Consider the following 20,467-nt stretch of genomic DNA (forward strand, 5'->3'; position numbering starts at 1 on the left):
ATGAAGCCAAGATATGTCCCATTACTACAACTCATTGTTGGATTACTACAGTAGAGCTTTTGACATGACCAACCGAAAGTTATAACTTGTATAAACTATACCAGAATACATATTTAACCGCTTAAATTTTAGTATTTTAATTATTTTAATTTTATTTTTTATAATATTTAAATATTTATATGTAGTAGGCAGACTTATTGAATAGATTATTAAAAAAAGTTAGATATTATAAAAATAAATTAAATTATATATAATATATGTCATTTACCATATATTAAATTATAATATGTCCTGAAAAAAAGAAAAAAGTAAGCCTATTAATAAATATATAACATATCAACCGATTTTGTAATAAACTTTATTAACATAGTAAATAGAGTCCAAATTTAATATCTACCAATAAATTTTTAGCTAGTGGAAAACTCTTATAAAATTTTGATAATTTCAAACTTTCATTTCTCTTTTTCTATGATTAAAAATAAAAATTTATCTCATGAATTTAACGAGTCATATATATCTGACTATGTGTATATCTTAACTTGAGTAGAATTTTAAATTTGAGTTTTTATCATCTTATTTGTACTCAAAAAATAATTAAACATTAAAACGACATTTTTTTTATAATAAATGACAGAAGGCATTTCAATTTAAACTCGAGAATTTTTGATTTTGGAGAAAGGTTAATGAGTAAAGTTGTTTATCCTAAAACCGTGAGTTTGGTTTCTTGGCCTTTTCCGCAGAAAGGATCCTCGACGCGCAAAGTAAAACGATGACTCAGCAAACATTCACCTCAGGTGCTGAAAGTATAATCCATAATAAAGTCTTTGAAGAAAATTTGTAGGATGCAATTATGCTTGGAACAAACATGCCAAAGGGACACATCCATCAAATCTTCATATCCGGTGCACACGCAAAAGGAAAATCGCAAGTTCAATGCATTTGGCTGCTGCAGGCCGCAATTCTACGAGAATTAAACCAAAGTGCATATAAGAATAATAGTAATCGTACAAATTCCAGATTATATGTCATTTTTAACATGCTTTTGTGCCTTTGTGAAATCGGCATCTTTAGTGCTCGGTTATGAATTGACTGAAGATTTCAGCGAAACGACAAACTGTGATTGAGCATGACAGACACCTAAATGAAATACATTTTCCATTGAACTTGGTCATTACGGTTGAATCAAACCAAGCCCTGAAGATAGACTGAACACTGTATCAAGGGTTTGATAGCATTTCAACAAGCACGAAAGGACAACTTTAGTTCATTTGATTTAAAGAGAAAAAAAAGAAGTAAAGTTTCATTTCTGTTTTTAATTGCCTCTCATTTGCCGAGAGGAATGGACAGGCTTTCTCCATTATATTGCAATATTGCATGCCCTACCAAGATCTAGATCAGTGAATTTGATTCAGCATTGGATGGAAGAAGAGGACTAAAGCTGAATCATTTAGTAGATATTCCGTAGTTGGTCAACCCAATTACAATGGCACAAACCAACCAACTATTTTTAGCCATCCAGTCAGCCATTAACTAACATCATAAGAGACAAATCTTATCAGCTCGTCTTCAGTATCTACTAGGGGAGTATTGACCATCATCATCAGCAGACTTTGTTAAGATAATCTACTGCTTGCTTTGGAACTGTCTCAGAAAGAAATAATGATGCTTTCCCAAGGTGACAGCTTAACGCTTGAACTTCACCACCAAGGGAGAACAACAGCAAACTTGTTTACTTGTTTACTCATCTATATCCATATTTCTACTCCAAGCAAAGATGAGCCCCCAGATTACCTTAGGCATAAGCTAATTGGTGGATTTAGCCTAAATTACAGAGGAAATTACTTGTGTTACTTCTTTTCCTTGTCAAACCAAGGCAGCTCTTTCAGACAACGAATAACCCATCAATAATTGGACATCTTGTATCTAGCTCACAAACTAGCCCTTTTTTCTTCACCTTTTGCTAAAGCGTTCATGGGGCTCCAACTGAACTTCGATATGCATTCTTGACCAAAGTTCTCCAAATTTACTGTAATAAGTCTTCTTAAACCAGTGTAGAATCTCAGAATGCAGTTCATCAGGATTCTGTTTCCACAGCTCTCTTAACATCGCACAGCTATCAACGAACTTTGTATTTAACTTGTATAAAAGGTTTCCAACCCGACTTTCACCTGCGGCTTCTTGGTTCAAAATGATACTAGGACGGGCTGCCATATGTTCCCTGCAGGGTCTTAAGCATGGCAAAACCTGGCCTTCAAGCAAGGCACAAGCAAAGACCTTCACACGATCTATGTCATTGCTAATTGGCAGACTGCACAGTGGAAGCTGCCACAGATGAGGCTTAAAAGTTGGCCTGAGCCAACAATATACTTGATCAGTTTCAGGCTCATAATATGGTTTGGGATCCTCAACAGTAGAAAGTCTGCATAAAGACCCAGCATATTTGACAATCCACTCTGGTTTAACACTTGTTGCTCCATGAATGTATGGCCGCTTTGTATGCAGCAATTCACTGTATACCAGAAACTCAGGAGGTGAACTCGAAAGATATGACCAACGATGGAGGAATACATCTTCTTTAACCTTGCAGGCTTGATACCGTACAGAATTTACTCTTCTGTCCCCTTCAGATGACTTTGAATCTCCTCTGATTCGTTTTGCAATTCTATCTGCCCAGCCAGCACAGATAGCTTGGCATAAGAGCTCTTCCTCATCCAATTTAAGTTTTCTGGATAAGACCCTCCAAGCTTGTTCTACATCCCCCATGTTTCCATGACTCCAAGAGAAATCCTGCTCAAACCCATGATTAACATTTTTATTAAAGACTAGTTGGAGAATCTGCTTTCTTAGCTTGGACATTTCTTCCATGGTTTTAAGGTGTAGTGCATTTTCAGAGCAGAACTCAACTGGGCTATTAGAAAGTTCAAAACACTGTAATGCATAGGCTATAGTCAGAGCATCACTGGTCAGATTGGAAAACTTTTCTCGAGAGACTTTGAGTGTCTCTTTCAGTTTCTTTTTTCTCAATTTTTCCTGCTTGTCCAAGTTTTTCTTATTGTCTAAGGTGCCAGATCCCCCATCCTGATCTAAGACATTGTTATCATCCTGACTTCCTTCAAACTGTATCAGAAAAGGATTAGACAAGCTCAATGCTGCAGCTGCTGCAGCTGCATAACCTAGAATCAGATGCGGCCTGGCAAAATTTCTAAACTTCAAAATTTGGATAACAGTAAGAAGCATTCGAGAGTGGCGAGGACCCATGGGAAAATAAGACATGGCCTTCCCGAGGGCTGTCAATCTCCCATTTTCATCAAGTGCTTCAAGAATCTTTAAGCAATCTTCTGCTTCTTTCAATGCATTGGCCTCTGGAGGAGTTGGAAAAGGGAAATTTTCTACCTGGATTAGATAAAAAGAAAAAATAGAAAAAACAATAATTAGTAGAAGGATTAGATAGTTATGATGTACCTATAGCTTCTATGAACTGCGCATAATCACAAATTTAAGGAAACTTGTAAATGGCCATGAATGATAGATCCAAAACATCAAGCCAACAATGTACAAAATATTCATAGGACACAAAACAGATCAACAGGCTTCAGGCCTTTGCACTCCAAAGCCACTAATTTAGTTGTGCTGAGACTGAATACTTGGGAATAGCACGTGAACCAGAGATTTGAAAAAAAAAGCCCTGAAACACACTATTGGAAAATTAATTGGTCATAAAACCAATATGCACAGGATTACCATCAAGCAATCATCCATCATATTCAACAATTGGTTCAAAAAAAAAAATTCAACAATAAAATAGTCAACCACCAAAACATGCAATGAAGCACACCTTAACGCTCATGGATTTCAGGATAAGAACAATGTTCTCAAGAGGCACTTTAGAGATTTCAGCACAAGAGAAGTCAGGGAGTATGTTATTAAAGACTGCAGATGAATAGAGGCGGTAACAGTGGCCAGGCCCAGTTCTACCAGCTCGTCCAGCCCGTTGAGCAGCTGATGCCTTACTGATCCATTGTATTTCATATGTTTCCATGCCATTAGAGGGGTTATAGTTCTTCACTTTTTCCCTTCCAGTATCAACAACATACTTTATGGCTGGGATGGTTAAAGAGGTTTCAGCAACATTAGTGGCAACCACAACAAGCCGCTCCCCTTCCTTGACCTCATCAAATATACGCAACTGTGCTGCTGCAGGAAGCATGGCATAAAGAGGCAAAACACGCAATGCACCAATAGAGATGCCCTTACCTCCTCTACTATTCTTCCCTACACTGTGGTTAGACTGCTCTACCCATTCTTCTGGCACAAAAGGAGTCTGTTTACCCTCAGAATTAGTTTCAGATTCAGGCTTTCCAGCCAATGCTTCAAAAGCAGCCCTTAGAGAGGAAAGACTCCCTTCCTCTCCTAAAACATCTAAGACATTACTGCCATTTTTGTGAATGCTCTGGTCAGCGGAATCTACATCATCACTGACAAATTCCAATTCGCTCTCTGTTTCTGAATCATGAGAGATATCTGAGTCATCCTCATTAAAAAATGGCACATCTTCATCGAGGGAGCTAAATCTGTCAGTTTGATGTTCATCTGAGTTCCCCCGATTCTCAAATGCCTCATTGATGTCCTTCATGTTAATTCCCTCGATCGAATTTATTTCAGATGCAGTGGAGAATTCGTTCCCCTCAACAGCTCTAGTAGTCAGTTGTTTTGATGCTTTGTGTAACTTCTGGCACAAGTACTCTACCTCTCTCTGCCCCGTGACAAACACTAGTATGCCTCCTTGTGGCAGCCTCTTGTGGATTGACATGACCTTCTTATAGGCTTGGCCAATGTAGTCCACAATATCTGTTCTCTTCGAAAAATGCACAGTTACTGGAAACTGTCTGGTGGGAACTTCAATGACAGGAGAAGAGTAACGCAATAACTTGGTTCCAGAAACAAAATCTTCCACTCGCAAAGTGGCACTCATCAGGACTAGTTTGAGGGGAAAAATCATATTTTCAGGGGTTATGCTTTGTCCTGAAAGCACCAACTTTTGTTGGTGCTCATATGTCTTCTGCAATTGAGAACAAGATTGTATATAGTATATATAGAGGAGGCAGAAGAGCCATAACCTTTTTCTTTACTGCTTAAAGTTTGTTTCAAATTTTACCTGGCGGAGTCGAACGACATGAGAGAGCATTCCTATGAGTATGTCTGTGTTCACACTTCTCTCGTGAGCTTCATCCAGTATTATGACAGAGTAACGCTTTAATAAAAAATCACTCTGCAAGGCAAAATAATCCTATAGTGAAACAATAGAAAAAAAAAAATAATAGCATAAGGAAGTCCAGTTTTACTAAACAATTGTCATTATTCGTGCTCTTGACAGGTAATGCTAGCTCATAAACAGATGACTTTGCAAGCAATGCCAAAAAAGGCTTTAGCAGACCATATAGTCCATCAATATGCCACACATCCATTCAAAAAAGAATATGCTACAGATATTACAACAATATCAGAATTTTACAACCTCAAATCCAATTGATACAGCTACATATCCAAGAAACTTAAAATTTCCAGGAGAAATTTCCACTGGGGTTGGAAATGGATAGATATGTGGAGCAACATTATACTTTTCAGTTACTTCTTTGTTTTTTCTCATATTGCAGCGCTATCTAACAACGTAAGGCAAAACCTAAGACTATTATCACATGTATTGTTGGCACATCATCTTTTAGAACACCAAAATGCAGTTGAAGTAAACCTGAAGTTCTCGTAATAAAATTCCATCAGTCATAAATTTGATTGCAGAACTGTCTCCAATCCTCCTGTCATGTCTCACTTGAAAGCCAACCTCCTTACCAAGATGAAGGCCAAGCTCATATGCCACACGTCTAGCGGTTGCAAGAACAGCAACACGACGTGGTTGAGTAACTCCAATAACCCCACCTCGAGCAAGAGACTGATTAGAACCAAAGCCTGCTTCATAGAGGAACTGAAACGATGAAGCTGAAATTAGGATGCTCCTAAACATATAAGCAGTTTAAAAATTGAAAAATAAACAGTAAGAAGCGTCAAATAAACCAACCTGAGGAACTTGTGTAGTTTTGCCACACCCAGTTTCTCCACAGATAATAACAGTGGAATGATAATTTATAGCTTCCATTATCTCCTGCTCCATCATAACTATTGGAAGATCCTTCCTCTTCTCTTCCACCTCATTTGGCCTTACCACATGCACCACTGTTGGGGTTTCTATATGTCTTTGCAAAGAACAATCTGGTAAATTGCTAGGCTTTGCCGAATCTACGATTACTTTCTCATCTGATTTACCCTATTCCATGTAATAAACCAAGTCAGTAATCAGACAGCACCAAACAAAGATACAATTAAAAATATCTCAGTACTTGCAGACTTAAAGGTGTGACTTATTATATCAAATAAGTTTGCTGAATCTGTGATGCCAAAGTTACACAAATAACTTACCATTGACTGTGAGGTTTCTAATGAAGAATGCTTAGAGTCTTCTTGAATAGGTTTACAGGTATTGAGACTACAAACTTCTTCAGCTGAGAAGACAGAAGCAGATGCACCATCCAGGCCAGGTGTATTGCCACTACCTAGCTTTTGGCAACTAGCCATTGGATTAGAAGCATCAATTACGATTTCAGTTTCTGTCACCAAAGGCTGAAGCCAAAGGTCATTCTCATCCATAGCTTGCTGTGAGTGCGTTTTTTCTGATTCAGCTTCTGTCTCACGGGAAGTACCATCACCATGTGAAACTCCTAGACCTGCCTTGGAAAATTGTACAGCCATAATGCGTTTTTCTTTCACAGTTTCAACCTGAATGAAGATAAACTTAATAAGGAACCTAACACGCTCCTAATTATGAAAATTAAACAATGATACAGACCCGACTTATATTTTTTGATGATCGGAGAAGAGAAAAGGCATCCTCAGGTATCTTGTATTTCCTGAAAATAAATTTACATCGGCTAATGTCAAAGCTTCTTGGGGAGATAACAAACAAGAATGAGGCACTAAAAGGCGGTGACATACTCCAAGGTCTCAATGCTTTTTGCTAGCAAAAATTCTTTCTCCTTCTCCTCCTGCATAAGAACAAAAGCTTCCTCAAAACTTCAATTTAAAGGAAGATGAAATAAAGCAAGCTGGAAGCAATTAACAATCACACACCTCCAGCTTCTTCAATTTCCTTTGCTGGTATTTGCTCAGCTTTGGTTGTTTATTTTGTTGGAATCTTTCATCTTTCTGTACAACAATAGAGTTAAGCCAAGCAATTAAACATTAACATAAACCAATATCCGCCGCACATACCCGATTCATTCCTTTCCTTTTATTTGATTTCTTCGCAGGCAAGATTAATGCATTGCTATCACCTTCCAAACTACCAAATTGCAAGCAACGTTGTTAGTAGCTTTGTTTCCCATAGTTTTCTCAACAAAAAAACAGAGTAAAGCCGAAGGAACAAAGGGTAAGGGAACATTAAAAAGAAAAAGAAAATTTTCAGATTACCATGAATTTTCTATAGACAGTTCCATGTCGACTCTGTAAAGCTAAAACTAGATGTGGCCGCTGAAGAATTACCCAGAAATACAGAAAGAAAGAAATTTCACGTTCAAATTTAACAACGGAGATAAGTCTCGAACTAATGCTTTCTTATATATAAATATGAAGAGATTGTGAAGAGAAAAAACGGCAAAAGTCGTTCACTACACTGCGATATGAGACGCCGGGTATGTGTCTGAAAGAGAAGAGAAAAGCGAGGGTGATTTTATTTTAATTCTAGGGATGGGAAGGCCCATCTGATTAAGTAAGCCCTGTCTTTAAACACTAAATCAGACCCTAAGCGTAGGATGTGTCATTCAACAAGCCTAATTCCGTAATTATGAAGATGTGGCCCAAGTCCAAATTATTTAAAAAGAGACTGATTACCATTTTTTTTTTAAAAAAACAAAATAAAAGAGAAAAAAAATTGTCCTGAAGTGACTCCGGGAATTATATCTTGATTATTGTTTTAGAAAAGGTTGTTGGTGATTTATGATTTGTATTTTCGTTAATTTATTTTCATTAAATTAATATATATATATATATATATATCACTATGAATATTATTTTATATAAAAATGATATTTGATTTTTTTACGAAAGTTAGATTCACTAGTTTTGCCATGCATATCAAAATATTTATAGTTGACATAAGCATTATTCATTAGTTTATATTAATAAATACCACATTAATTTAAACTGACATATATAATATAATATAAATTATTATTGCAGTTAATAAATAAAAAAATTTAAGCTAAAATTAATATTATAAATATTTATATTGTGGTATAATTTTTTTTAACAAAGTAAAGTTAATAAACAGTGAATATTTAACGTTTAAATAGTAAACATTTTGTACATGTTTAATTATTATTTAGTACAAATTTAATCAATATGAATTTCTTTTAAAAAAATCCGCGTCAATACTTTGAAGCACCATTAATTTTTTACATATTTGTTAAAATTTTGATGCATATATTATATCTGGGTCGAACCATAATATAGTTTGAGGATAAGTATGTAAGACCCCTCCTAACCGCGTTGTTGAGCATATTTAAAATGGAAAAAATACATTTTTTTAATTGAAATACTTTCATTGTGTAATTTAACATAACTTATTATATTTATAATTTCCATTTCCACATAATTATTATATTTTTAAGTTTTTATATTAAATTATTAAAAGCTTAAAACTAAATTTCAGATAATAGATAGTTATTTTAATAAATAATAATAAATATTAATAATTGATTATAAATTTGATAGTTAAAATTATATAAATATAATATCCTGTGCTTACAATAATAAGAGAGATTTTAATTCTATGTTTTTTAATATTAACATTGTTAGGTCTTAAAATTTTAATTAACAGTTTAAATTTTTGTGTGGAATGATTTTTGATAAAACTTCTATGATTAAAAAAATCTAGAATTCAATTATTAGTTATGTCTGTTATTAAATAAATATTTTAATACAAAATAAAGTGAGGCTAAATTTGTTGATATTTCGAGCTGAAACCTGTAAAGTAATATAGAAGCACAGTAGATATTCAGGTCCAAAGATGTGATGGAGTAATACATGTTATATTTTAAACTTTAGTCTTACCAGATATTGATTGAATGGAACTCGACTCATATACGTGAAATCAAACTGGTATCTTTTGGCTTGAAAATGGTGGATTCATGCATAGTAAGAACCAGAATTCATGCTCAGGAAGGACCATAACAAGCGGTTCTGAGCTGATTGTAATCCAGATTGTACCATTGGCAGCTCCAGAAATACCCAAAGATAAGTTGGAGTCTTCTTTAACAAAATTATCTCTATTATGTATATTGTGAAATACATGAATACATTAAAAAAAATAATTATAAAAAATAAGCTTTTTATGAGAAAAGAAGTCTTAAAAATAAACTTCATGATTGCAAAATCAAGTGAAAGCCAATCCAGAAAGATTGAAGAATTGGTTGGTGTGAAGAAGCATCAGAAATAGTTGTTATAGCACAGCAATGTAAGAGTCACAAAAAAAGAATGGTGACTAAAGCTTACACAAATTGGGTGGTTTTATATAAGGCCAATTAGATTAAAGGTATAATGCAATCTTTTTCATTTTCATTTTAACAAGAAGAAACAGAAGTGGGTTCTTCAACTCATTTCATAATACATCTTCATTTACCCTTCACCTCATAATCATCAGCAAGCTAATTATGCTTATCTTAAGCATTAATTATATGGAGCCCATCAAATTGACATATTTCTGTATCATACTCTGCATGGTACTACCATCAAATCAATACAATAATTATGAAACATTAGTTTTTATTTCATCTACTTTATTTATGTAGCCTGACCTAAAAGGGCAGGAACCATGCGTGTAGTTTGAATTAATATTATTGGTACAACCAAACCTAAAATTGCCTAAACTTTTACCTGTAAATGCCTGCTATTTCTAACTGTATCCTTTTGGAAAAAGCCTAAAATATCAGCTATTTGGGCTATCTTCATTACTCCTTTTTAGTGATTAATTAAAAATCTATTACAACGTCAAGTTTTCTCATAACTTTGGAAATATTTTATAAAGCAACATCATATAAAATTTTAATAAATAATATACGTGGCTTTGATATGGTTATATAATAATTTATTATAATATTAAATACTAATAAAATAAAATAATAATTTTAAGTGCTTATTAAAATAAAATGATAACTAATATAATCAAAAAATTAATAATTATATAAATGCCATTAATTTATTATTTATATCTACTTTTTACTATTTTTTATGACCATTAAATTTTAAAAACATTAAAGCAAAATGGTAATTAAGTACATGTTAAATTAAAATATAGCTAGAAACAGTTATTTTCTTATAATATAATATATTAATAATTAAAATAAGATACTTTAAATTTAAAAATTCAAATTATAAAATTATTAATGATTGGCCATTAGCACAAATAAATAAAATGATATTACTAAATATTTATTAAAATAAAATAGTAATCAAATATAATAAGAAATGAGTGATTACATAATGACATTAATTTACTATATATTTATTATGAGTTTTCTAATTATTTTTATAACTATTAAATTTTAAAATTATATAAATAAAATAATAATATTAATTGCTATTAAAATAAATAAATAATTAAATAAATTATATTTTATAATATAATAACTTTTATTAGAATAAAATATTTTAAACTTAAAATTTATATAATAAATTTATTAATAATTATGCATTAGCACCGCCTATTATGGCGAGGTAGCACTTACTAGAAGAAATATGAATAGCATAACCGACTCTTATTTTGGGTTCAATTGCTACTTCTACTGCAAGGCATTGGCTATTGTCATTCTTCTGCATAAGTTGCTAATGATTTGCTATTATTGAAAAAATGAAAAAGAAAAAAAAAAAAACTAAAATCTTTGTAGGGTCAAAAATCTTCCATAAAGATGTGATATGAAAAGTACCCATTTGGAGAGACAATGGGAAGCTCTACGCAAGCCGGTCCAGAATCATAATCTCATACCAAGGAACCATAGGATATATAATTCAGTTTAATTATAGATTCTCAAGATATGCCTTGACATTACATCTAATCTGCTAATATTAATCACTCTGAAAATGAAGATAGTTAGTTACTTGTATTTGCTTTTATAATAAAGATCAAAGTAGCAAAGCTTTACATCTCTGTTTCATTGTTGCTTTAGAACCCTCTTAAAATAGTGATTTTTCAGTTATGGCTTCTCCATATATAAAAAAAATACACAGGAAGAGGAACCCCCACGTAAGCCTGAACTGTTCACAATTGAACGGTAATGAACCCACATTACATAACTGCAGATGTAATTGTGCAAAACTATTGTTTTCCAGAATAAGCATATACTGTAATCTTCATATGTGACTCCATCATTATCCTAATTTCTCAGCATCTCTTGGAAAATGAAGTTTTATGCTGTCCATTTACAAGAATTTTTCTCAAAAGAAAGTGACAATAATCATATATTTTTTTCTCTAGGGAGGTCGACCTATAAGTTACAAATATGAAATTAGATCAAATTCAACAATTATTTATATGATAATAATTGAAAAATAAATAATTTAAAAAGTCACTTTGCAAGTTGGCCTCAGAATGCAAACTTCATTGAGCTCAAATACTAAGAATTATAATAATAATATTATTAATTATTATTTTAGCCAATATTTATTTTGATAAATGTAATAGAAGTGAAAATCACTAAATTATTGAAAGAGAAATTAAAAGGGAGTAGCTAAGTTAATGAGCATCATAAAATTTACTTATAATAGGACCTTACAGTTATAGAAGCTCTCTATAAAAAAGGTGATTAATTAGTCTCTTAGACATAACATTCTATCATTCACTCCACAAGAACAAATTAATAATAACCAAAAGAAAGGTCAAAAAATGTTAGCAACATCTCTGCTTTACCCTCTCCTTACTACCATTGCCCTGTTCTTAGCACCCGGATCATATGCTATCAACCAAACCCAAAATCATTCTTCTTCTTTACCATCAACATCCTCTACTATCACCTACCATGGCGGCCATCTCTTGACGGAACCAAGTGGTATCAACGTGTACATTATATGGTATGGAGCTTTCTCTATAGAGGATAGAACATCCATAATTGATTTCTTTGATTCTTTCGATCAAAAAGATCATGAAGAGCCTAGTGTCTTAACCTGGTGGAAAACAACAGCTTCTTACAAGGACAAGGAAAACAACCCAGTTTCAGGAATCGTTAAACTCGCTAAACAAGCTGGTGATATATATTCTTTTGGAAAGAGGCTTCATCGTGGCGAAATTCAAGAGATTGTCAATAAGAAGATAAAGGGTGATAGATTACCTGTAGATTATAATGGTATATACTTGGTTATGACTTCTAAGGATGTGATCGTGGAGAAGTTTTGCATGGGCTCTTGTGGTTTTCATGAGACTAGTGTTGGGCCTTCCAATAAAAGATTGGTGTATGCACATGTAGGTGACTCTTCGCAATGTCCTGGTTTATGCGCCTGGCCTTATGCAATTCCAGCTTATGGTCCTCCAGGTCCTGCGCTGGTACCACCTAACGGCGTTGCTGCTGATGGAATGATTATAAACATTGCTACTGTTCTTGCAGGAGCTGCCACAAATCCTTATAAAGATGGGTATTTTCAAGGTGATGCCTTGGCACCATTAGAGGCTGTTACGGCTTGTCCTGGAATGTTTGGTGCTGGAGCTTACCCAGGAAATCCTGGACATCTAATTCAGGATAAAGAAAGCAAGGCGAGTTATAATGTTCATGGTGAAAATGGCAAGAAATTTCTCCTTCCAGCGATTTGGGACTTTTCGAGCTCCAGCTGCAAGGTTATTACTTAAATTAGAATTACTATCAGGTTTATGCAGATATTGATAGAAATAAGCTTGAGAAATTGCAGGTGTGAGTAGATACTGTAGTATTGAATAATTGGATATAGCTGAAGTCCATATCCAATGTTTTATTTCTTTTTCCTTGTTCTTGGTATCATGTGGCTGGCATAAGAGAAAAGGAGTGTATTTACATATAGTAATTACATAACAGATTTAGATGGTTGTGAATAGCCAATATTGTCTTTCTGGTTGAAACTAGACATTAAACAAAAGCAGATTCTACTTGCCTGCTTCGGTCTCCAGATGCTTCCAAAACTCTTGAAATGGATTTTTATTATGCAATTATAAATCTCGATTCCCCCTCTTTGCTTTAGATAAAACTGAAAATTAAACACTGAAAAATTAATCCCTTAATAAACTAATGAAATTCTTGATAACTACAATTATTCAGAATCATCGAAATTCCTGATCCGATATCTATGCCTTTGTTATATTAGTTTTAATATTGGCTATGAAATGCATATTTGAAATAATTATAAAAATATAAAAACAACAACAATATAGTGAAAATAATTTCTTTCAAAGAAATATACAACAATAGTATAAAAAATAACTTACCATATATTAAAGATATAAAAGTCAAATACAGAATTTTTAATGTGATAGTTTTGATTCAAAAATGTGTTAAAGGTCATAAAATCACTATATCAAATCTAAAATATATTGATAAACTAATAATTTAAGGTTTTAAGTAGAAATTTAAAGTAATTTACTGTAAAGCAGCAGTTCAAGTAATTTTTTACTTAACTGAACCTACTACTATGATCAAACTATCTTAAAAATAACAAAGAGTATATACTTAGTGATAAATTGAGTTATCAAAAAAACTACCCTTTACTTTTATTTATTTTAAGCCAAAGGTTGTCCGAATTGTTCCTAGACATAAGTTCAGTTTATGCCCTGTTTATAAATTACATTAGAGTATCATCTAAAAGAAAGCGTGCCTGCAAATCAGGACGAGAAATTGGTGCATGTTTAGGGTCATTAGACCTGAAAGTGCACCCTGAATTATCCAAGTCATGTTTGCTTTCAACTAAGAGAAGAAGGAGGGGAGAAGAAACTTAATCATGCAAATGCAAATAACATCTCCATGTGCAGCATAAGCTAGCAGATTTCATTAGGACACATACATAAAACAAAAATGCAGCGCTATACTAGTAAAGTGTTTTCGAAATCTCCTTCCAAAAGAATAACATTTTACATTGCCGCATGTGATTTCTCAATTACACTGGAAAAGAACCTTACAAAAAATGGAGGCGGCTTTCTATTATTAACCCCTTAAATAGTCGGTTGTTACTTATCTGATGAATAAGAGAAGCCAACTGGAGGAAAACCTCTTAAAAATGTGTTTTATGTTTTAACAAAATAGATTCTCCGCCTACATTATTATTCCCCACATGCGATCTGTTGCATAAACCACAATGAACATGCAATGTCCAAGCATCAGGAAAACAATCCTCAGAAGCATGAAACCCCTTGTAGGTTAATCAGTCAGATGGGCCAATCATTTTTTCAGGCACCACAAGGTTATCAAATTCTTCACCGGTGAGCACTCCAAGTTTCAATGCAGCTTCCTGCAGAATTAAATGTTGCAAGATACAATAGTTTATCAATCTAAAGTTTTCAAGGCCATTAAGGAAGAGGTATATACGCACACAAATATATAAACTATAAATATCCTGCTTTGCAAAAGCACTTCTTTCCTCTAAGGCATTATCAATCCAAGTTAAATTATTTTAGGTGCATTTTTTTGCCCTTGGCAGCTATTGAACTGAGAATTGTCTTGCATGATGTTGCCAGATTCATGAATCTAACTAGAATAGAAACCATCAAAGTATACATACATCACAGATCACATAAACATAGAATCAAAAGATAAGAAGAAACTATGACCTTTAGAGTACTTCCTTCCTTGTGAGCAAGCTTGGCAACTGCTGCAGCATTGTCATAACCAATTTTCTGAAGAAAAGCTAGTCGTGTAAGTCAAAAATTGAAAGTGTAGAAAGCAAAGAAGACATAAATATGGATGTGGAATAAGAACTTACAGGATTTAAGGATGTGACAAGCATTAGCGACTGCAAGATCATGCAATTTGTCACATGGCAGGAAAACACAATCAATCAGGTTTCCAATCTATCAAATCCAAGATTCATCTAAACATTCTGAATTTTAGCAGGAACTGACCTCATGAAGTAATTTGGAAATTCTTTCCCTATTAGCTTGAATTCCCCTCACGCAGTTCTTCTCAAAGGAAGCAGATGCATCTCCAAGCAATCTTACTGACTGTCACCAAAATATTGTAACGCAATAGTTCAGTAAAGAAGCCCTAATGCTCTCCATGACTGTCAACTATAAGTCCAAAACAATGATTGAGTAAAGAAGCACAGATATTCAGCCACATGGATAAATTCAAGTAAACTCAAAATTGCTGCATTGACAGCATAATATATTATTGTGCATTTTTTGCCAGTACAAAGAAACACCAAAATTCTTATCAGTTGCCTAAAGATGCCATATGGAAGTACATCATTATGCATCTATAGCTTGAAAACTCAAATAACATAGAGAATTTTCTTGCAACTGGTTTAGCTCAAACCATCTTTATTTTAACATTGAGCAAGAAGCACTATTTTTCCCTATGCAACCACCAATTAGTATAAAACTTCAAATAAAATCTTTCATTTCACTTTTGTTTCCAAGGATGTACAAAGTCAAAAACTGCTGGAATTAATTTACATAAGAAACCATCACATAATCTCATATCAGATAGTGTCAAGGAATTGATACTTGGAACTTATTAAAGAAGAAGAATAGCACATCAAATAACTAGGAAAATCAACATACATGTAGGAGATTGCTAGCAATCATAGGCTTGAATACATTTAGTTCAAAATGGCCATTTGATCCACCCACTGTAACAGCAACATGATTTCCCATAACCTGTGAAAGTTAGAAAATGCATAAATACAATTTCAGAGAAAGTTCCCATAATGCAAATAAAGAAAAAAGAGCTGAAGACATCACTCTCATCAACTGCTTTCAGATGAGTCCTCCAGTTGCCCAACTGATTTCATGGAAATGTAGATGACATCAAATTTTACCTGAGCACACACCATGGTAAGTGCCTCACACTGGGTAGGATTAACCTTTCCCTGAAATAGGAAAAAAAATTGGTCGCATTACATAAGGAATATAAGATAAAATAATAAAAATTATCTATTGTAACAAGTTTCTAGTCCATAAAGAAAAAAGTGAGAGAATATTACTGGCATAATACTGCTGCCTGGCTCATTTTCAGGAAGTATGAGTTCACCAAGACCGCATCGTGGACCACTGAACAAGGAAAAGAGTGTAAAACTAACAAAGCTATAGCAATTTATGACATGATGCAGGTAGGGAAAGGGTCATCCAACTAGTGTACAAACCTTCCTAATAACCGTACATCATTTGCAATCTTCATCAGAGAGGTAGCAATTGTGTTAAGGGCTCCACTACTTTCAACAAAAGCATCATGCGCAGCCTGTCACAACCCCACAGCACAATGAAATCAGAACAGCAAATCAACTTAATGAACTTCTCAATATAAGTGTGGTTGAAGTTTTTTCTAAGCAGAAAGGAAGGAGAAAGAAGATACAATCATGGAGACAATAGAAACTGACCAAGGCTTCAAACTTGTTTTCTGCTGTGACAAATGGTAAATTTGTTTCCTCAGCCACTGCTGCAGCTATTTTGACATCAAACCTAGATAGATGTTAAGCATCAGTAATTGTTTTCACCTCTAAATCTTGTCAGCAATGTATCTCTTTTTTCAAAGGCAATTAGTAGAAGTCATCAACTTTTCAAGTCAGCTCTCAAGAGAAGAGAGGCCCTAAATAGAGTAAAACCTTATATCAGTTTGTCCAATAGAATAGACTAATACCTCAAATATCTATGTTTTCAACTTTTCCTTTTTTGAGTACATAAACAAGTGACAGCTGGTAATCTTTCTTAGTTGCATATCTACATGTAACTATAGGCTAAGTAAGACACGTTCATACGCATTTATTAAATATTTACCTACAAAAGAATTTTACTCAAAATATCTGCAATACATAAAAAATCTGTAAATGAAAGCTCACACCTAGTGAATGCTTTAACTAGGATCATGGTTTCAGGCGAGTAATTATGGTAAACAAAATACAACCCATCAGTGATGTGCACTTAAAATGATACATATTTGCTTACAGACTAGTATAATTTATAAAACAAATGCATACAAAAATAATGCTGTGCAAGCATAGGAAAAATGGGAACAGCCTCTTCTTTTTTATGCGTGCAGTTTGTACAGGGAAGAAGGAGGGAAGGTGGGAGGGCAGGGTGGGGAGCATCCATTCACGTATAAAAGAAAAGCTAGAAGAGAACAATGAAAGCAATGATCATGAAGTTAAGATGATATAGATACAACCATAGGAGTAACAAAGCTTGAGAACAAAAAAGTTTACTTTTAACGCATCACATACCCCTTCTTTGTGTTCAATCCAGTTCCAACAGCAGTTCCACCTTGTGCAAGCTGCATAAATATTATCTCTAAGCTGTCAAAACTCTTAAAGGGGAAAAGAAGTGGACAGAAGGATAGAGATATTGAGTTTATCTAATATTTGTCTGGCCAACCTGATACATGCGGGGTAGAGTAACCATGATCCTATCAATTCCATACTTCACCTACGTGGCATAAACAACCACAGTAAACACAAACAATTGAAGAAGCAACCAAATAGGAGAGAATTGCTGCAGAAAAGATATCTAACTTGTGTAGTGTAGCCACTAAACTCTTGCCCGAGGGTCAAAGGTGTTGCGTCCTGAGTATGTGTACGTCCAATTTTGACAATATCTTTGAATTCTACAGACTGTACAGGACAAGCAACAATTAACCTGAGGTAATAGTAACAGCAGCATAATGCAAGAATATTCATTAAATGCATAAAACACCATCTCATAGATATGTTAAAATACAAAGCGCTGCTTGCTCTGTTTAAGCATGAAGCTGAGAGGCTTGATCCTAGTGCATAAAAATATTAAAAGAACAAAACAATACAGCCTATACTATGTGTAGGATATATAGAAGTTCATTCTATTTAAATGTTTGTATTTGATTTTATAGAAGAATAGTGAATATCAAACCTTAGCATGTAATGTTGTCTGCAAGTTTCTTAAGTTGGGAATCAATCTTTTATTTATTTCTGTTGCAGCCGCAATGTGCATTACCTGGAAAAGAAGAAGAGACAGCTGATTAAAATAAAAGCTACACGAACCAATAATTTCAACAAGGGAAATACACATAAAGGTTTCAGATAGACAATTTGTAAGTAAATAAAAAAAGTACTAGAAAAGAAGAAAAATAAACAAGACTTACAAGTAACTGCAAGTTAAAAAGTAAGCCACACTTACAGTTGGGAAGGTATCATTAGAAGACTGTGATCTGTTCACATGATCATTTGGGTGTACATACTTTTCACCACGCTTATGGCCAAGAATCTCAGCTGCTCTATTGGCAATGACCTGGAAAATCCATCACAAGGTTGCTTCATTTTCACCCCACTTAGTGACTAACAAAATAGATTCTACAAGTCCTTGACAGATAACGATACAGAATTCCACAGTAGAGAAGGCTATGCCTTTTAGTACTAATTCATCAAATAACAAAATTTGAATTGTGCTAACCTCATTGGCGTTCATGTTACTCTGAGTGCCACTGCCAGTCTGCCAAACGACAAGAGGAAAATGATCATTTAGTTTCACTTCAGCTACCTCTTGAGCAGCTTGCATTATAGCCTTCCCTATAGATGGATCAAGGCCATACTCCATATTCACCTACAACAATATAAATCAGCACCTACCTTATTTAAAGCCAAATAATACCATTGCAAAAGACAAACAATCAACACAGCACTAACTAAAGCAGAAAAGAATAGAATTTAATAACAACAGTAACAAAACCTTAGCAGCGCATTTCTTAAGAATGCCAAAAGCACGAATAATCGGCTCCGGCATCCGCTCACGCTCACCGCCAATTTCAAAGTTTTGAAGTGATCTCTGCGTTTGTGCACCCCATAACCTAAACCACAAAACAATTAAAGCAATAAACAAAGAAACTTCTAAGGGATTACTACTACGTGCTTAAATAGAAAAAGAGAAAAAAGAAAGAAAAAGAGAAAAAAGAAAGGAAAAGAAAAACACGAACTTGTCATTAGGTACTTGAATAGGCCCAAAAGTATCCCTTTCTTCTCTGAAGGCAGTAGAATACAATCTCCAGCTAGCATAACGCAATGATCCTACCGCACGCGTTGTCGTCGATTCACGAGAGATTCGCCGAGCTATAGTCCCCATCGCCATTTTCTTTACTTGAATTCAACTAATCCTACACAAACAAAAACATCATCGCCAAATGTTCACAAGCAGATTCATTAACAAATAACAGGAAGAAAGAGCAAGGATTCATACGATATCGAACTTGAGCCGAAACGATGAAGATTTGGAGGATCGCGCGAGTCGAGGTTGCTACAGAGAGAGAAGTAAAACTAGCTGGGACTAAGTAGAGCAGCGCTATTTCCACTCCAGAAGGCTTGATTATGGCGCTCCATAATATTCTTATTGACTGAATTACCCTCCGAAAAACTAGTATTATCATTACCCTTTTGGACTATACCGTCAATGAAGAAACCAAAAGAAAAGCAGCAGATATGATTTTTGCAGCATGGCACGTGACGCTAAAAGGTGGGATTCTTTCAGCATGTTTTTATTCAATTTAGGCGTCTGTTTGCGTTTTTGGTTTTGGGCTTTCCGGCATGGTTGCGGTATGGTCAAATGAAGGTTTCATGACGACTGTCAATTATTGGTTTGCTGAGGCCCACTTCTCTGTGACACTTTATATATATATATATATATATTGGTAGTATCAGTGACACATTTTTCTTTTTCCCAAGTGACAGATTGTATTTGTTATGTCTAAAAGAATTTACTCTCTTTTTCGGCCAATTTCGTCTCAGTTTCATTGATGGGAGGATACGAACAAGATCGTTAGGAGGGTCCAAGTACCCACCTGGTTTTAAGAGTAGACTAACATTTTTACTCGTCCACTCCGCGGCTTGATTTTTAACCCTCGTCAACTCTTTTCTTAAAAAGAACAATGTTGAAAAGATAAGCGTCATAGTTTTATACTTCTCTAAGATAGTTTTTGATTTTTCATGAGGACTCTTCATTGTTGTAATTATAATAACAATTAAAGAATCAGTTCACAATCAATTGGAGTCCATTTGTTCCGGACTGCGCACCTAATTGCCTGCCTCCCTTGGGGCTTCTACAGCCTGAGGGGAATCCCATTGATAGACAGCAACATAGCCGAATACTAGTCTGCCTCGAAAGTCTCTATATAAGGCTACAACAGTGGCCTAGTTCGTTAAAGTTGAATAAGATGCATCCAAATTGATGTTAATATGA

At 34.2% G+C, this 20,467-nt stretch overlaps 3 protein-coding genes across 3 annotated transcripts; 1 reads left to right on the forward strand and 2 right to left on the reverse strand.

Moving 5' to 3' along the window:
- Positions 1-1,248: 1,248 nt before the first annotated feature.
- LOC8259916 (ATP-dependent RNA helicase DEAH13) lies at positions 1,249-7,794 on the reverse strand. Its single transcript, XM_048375095.1, has 11 exons — positions 7,519-7,794; positions 7,321-7,390; positions 7,180-7,254; positions 7,045-7,094; positions 6,899-6,959; positions 6,472-6,828; positions 6,074-6,319; positions 5,750-5,980; positions 5,156-5,269; positions 3,836-5,059; positions 1,249-3,393 (listed from the first exon to the last, which is right to left on the reverse strand). The coding sequence occupies exons 1-11, from the start codon at positions 7,542-7,544 to the stop codon at positions 1,951-1,953; spliced, it is 3,897 nt and encodes a 1,298-aa protein (XP_048231052.1). The 5' UTR covers positions 7,545-7,794; the 3' UTR covers positions 1,249-1,950.
- Positions 7,795-11,861: 4,067 nt separating this feature from the next.
- Positions 11,862-13,233, forward strand: LOC8259917 (protein EXORDIUM-like 2). Its single transcript, XM_002523086.3, has one exon. It carries the CDS (start codon positions 11,987-11,989, stop codon positions 12,938-12,940), a length of 954 nt encoding a protein of 317 aa, XP_002523132.1. The 5' UTR covers positions 11,862-11,986; the 3' UTR covers positions 12,941-13,233.
- Positions 13,234-14,143: 910 nt separating this feature from the next.
- LOC8265466 (fumarate hydratase 1, mitochondrial) lies at positions 14,144-19,728 on the reverse strand. Its single transcript, XM_048377573.1, has 18 exons — positions 19,472-19,728; positions 19,212-19,388; positions 18,968-19,085; positions 18,692-18,841; positions 18,419-18,529; positions 18,152-18,235; positions 17,779-17,877; positions 17,642-17,692; positions 17,491-17,540; positions 16,651-16,732; positions 16,417-16,511; positions 16,258-16,324; positions 16,093-16,143; positions 15,836-15,931; positions 15,176-15,274; positions 15,037-15,066; positions 14,885-14,950; positions 14,144-14,565 (listed from the first exon to the last, which is right to left on the reverse strand). Exons 2-18 carry the CDS (start codon positions 19,361-19,363, stop codon positions 14,479-14,481), a joined length of 1,488 nt encoding a protein of 495 aa, XP_048233530.1. The 5' UTR covers positions 19,364-19,388; positions 19,472-19,728; the 3' UTR covers positions 14,144-14,478.
- Positions 19,729-20,467: the final 739 nt, after the last annotated feature.

Source organism: Ricinus communis, chromosome 1 (genome assembly GCF_019578655.1).
Source record: "Ricinus communis isolate WT05 ecotype wild-type chromosome 1, ASM1957865v1, whole genome shotgun sequence".
In the NCBI taxonomy this organism is placed as follows: domain Eukaryota; kingdom Viridiplantae; phylum Streptophyta; class Magnoliopsida; order Malpighiales; family Euphorbiaceae; genus Ricinus; species Ricinus communis.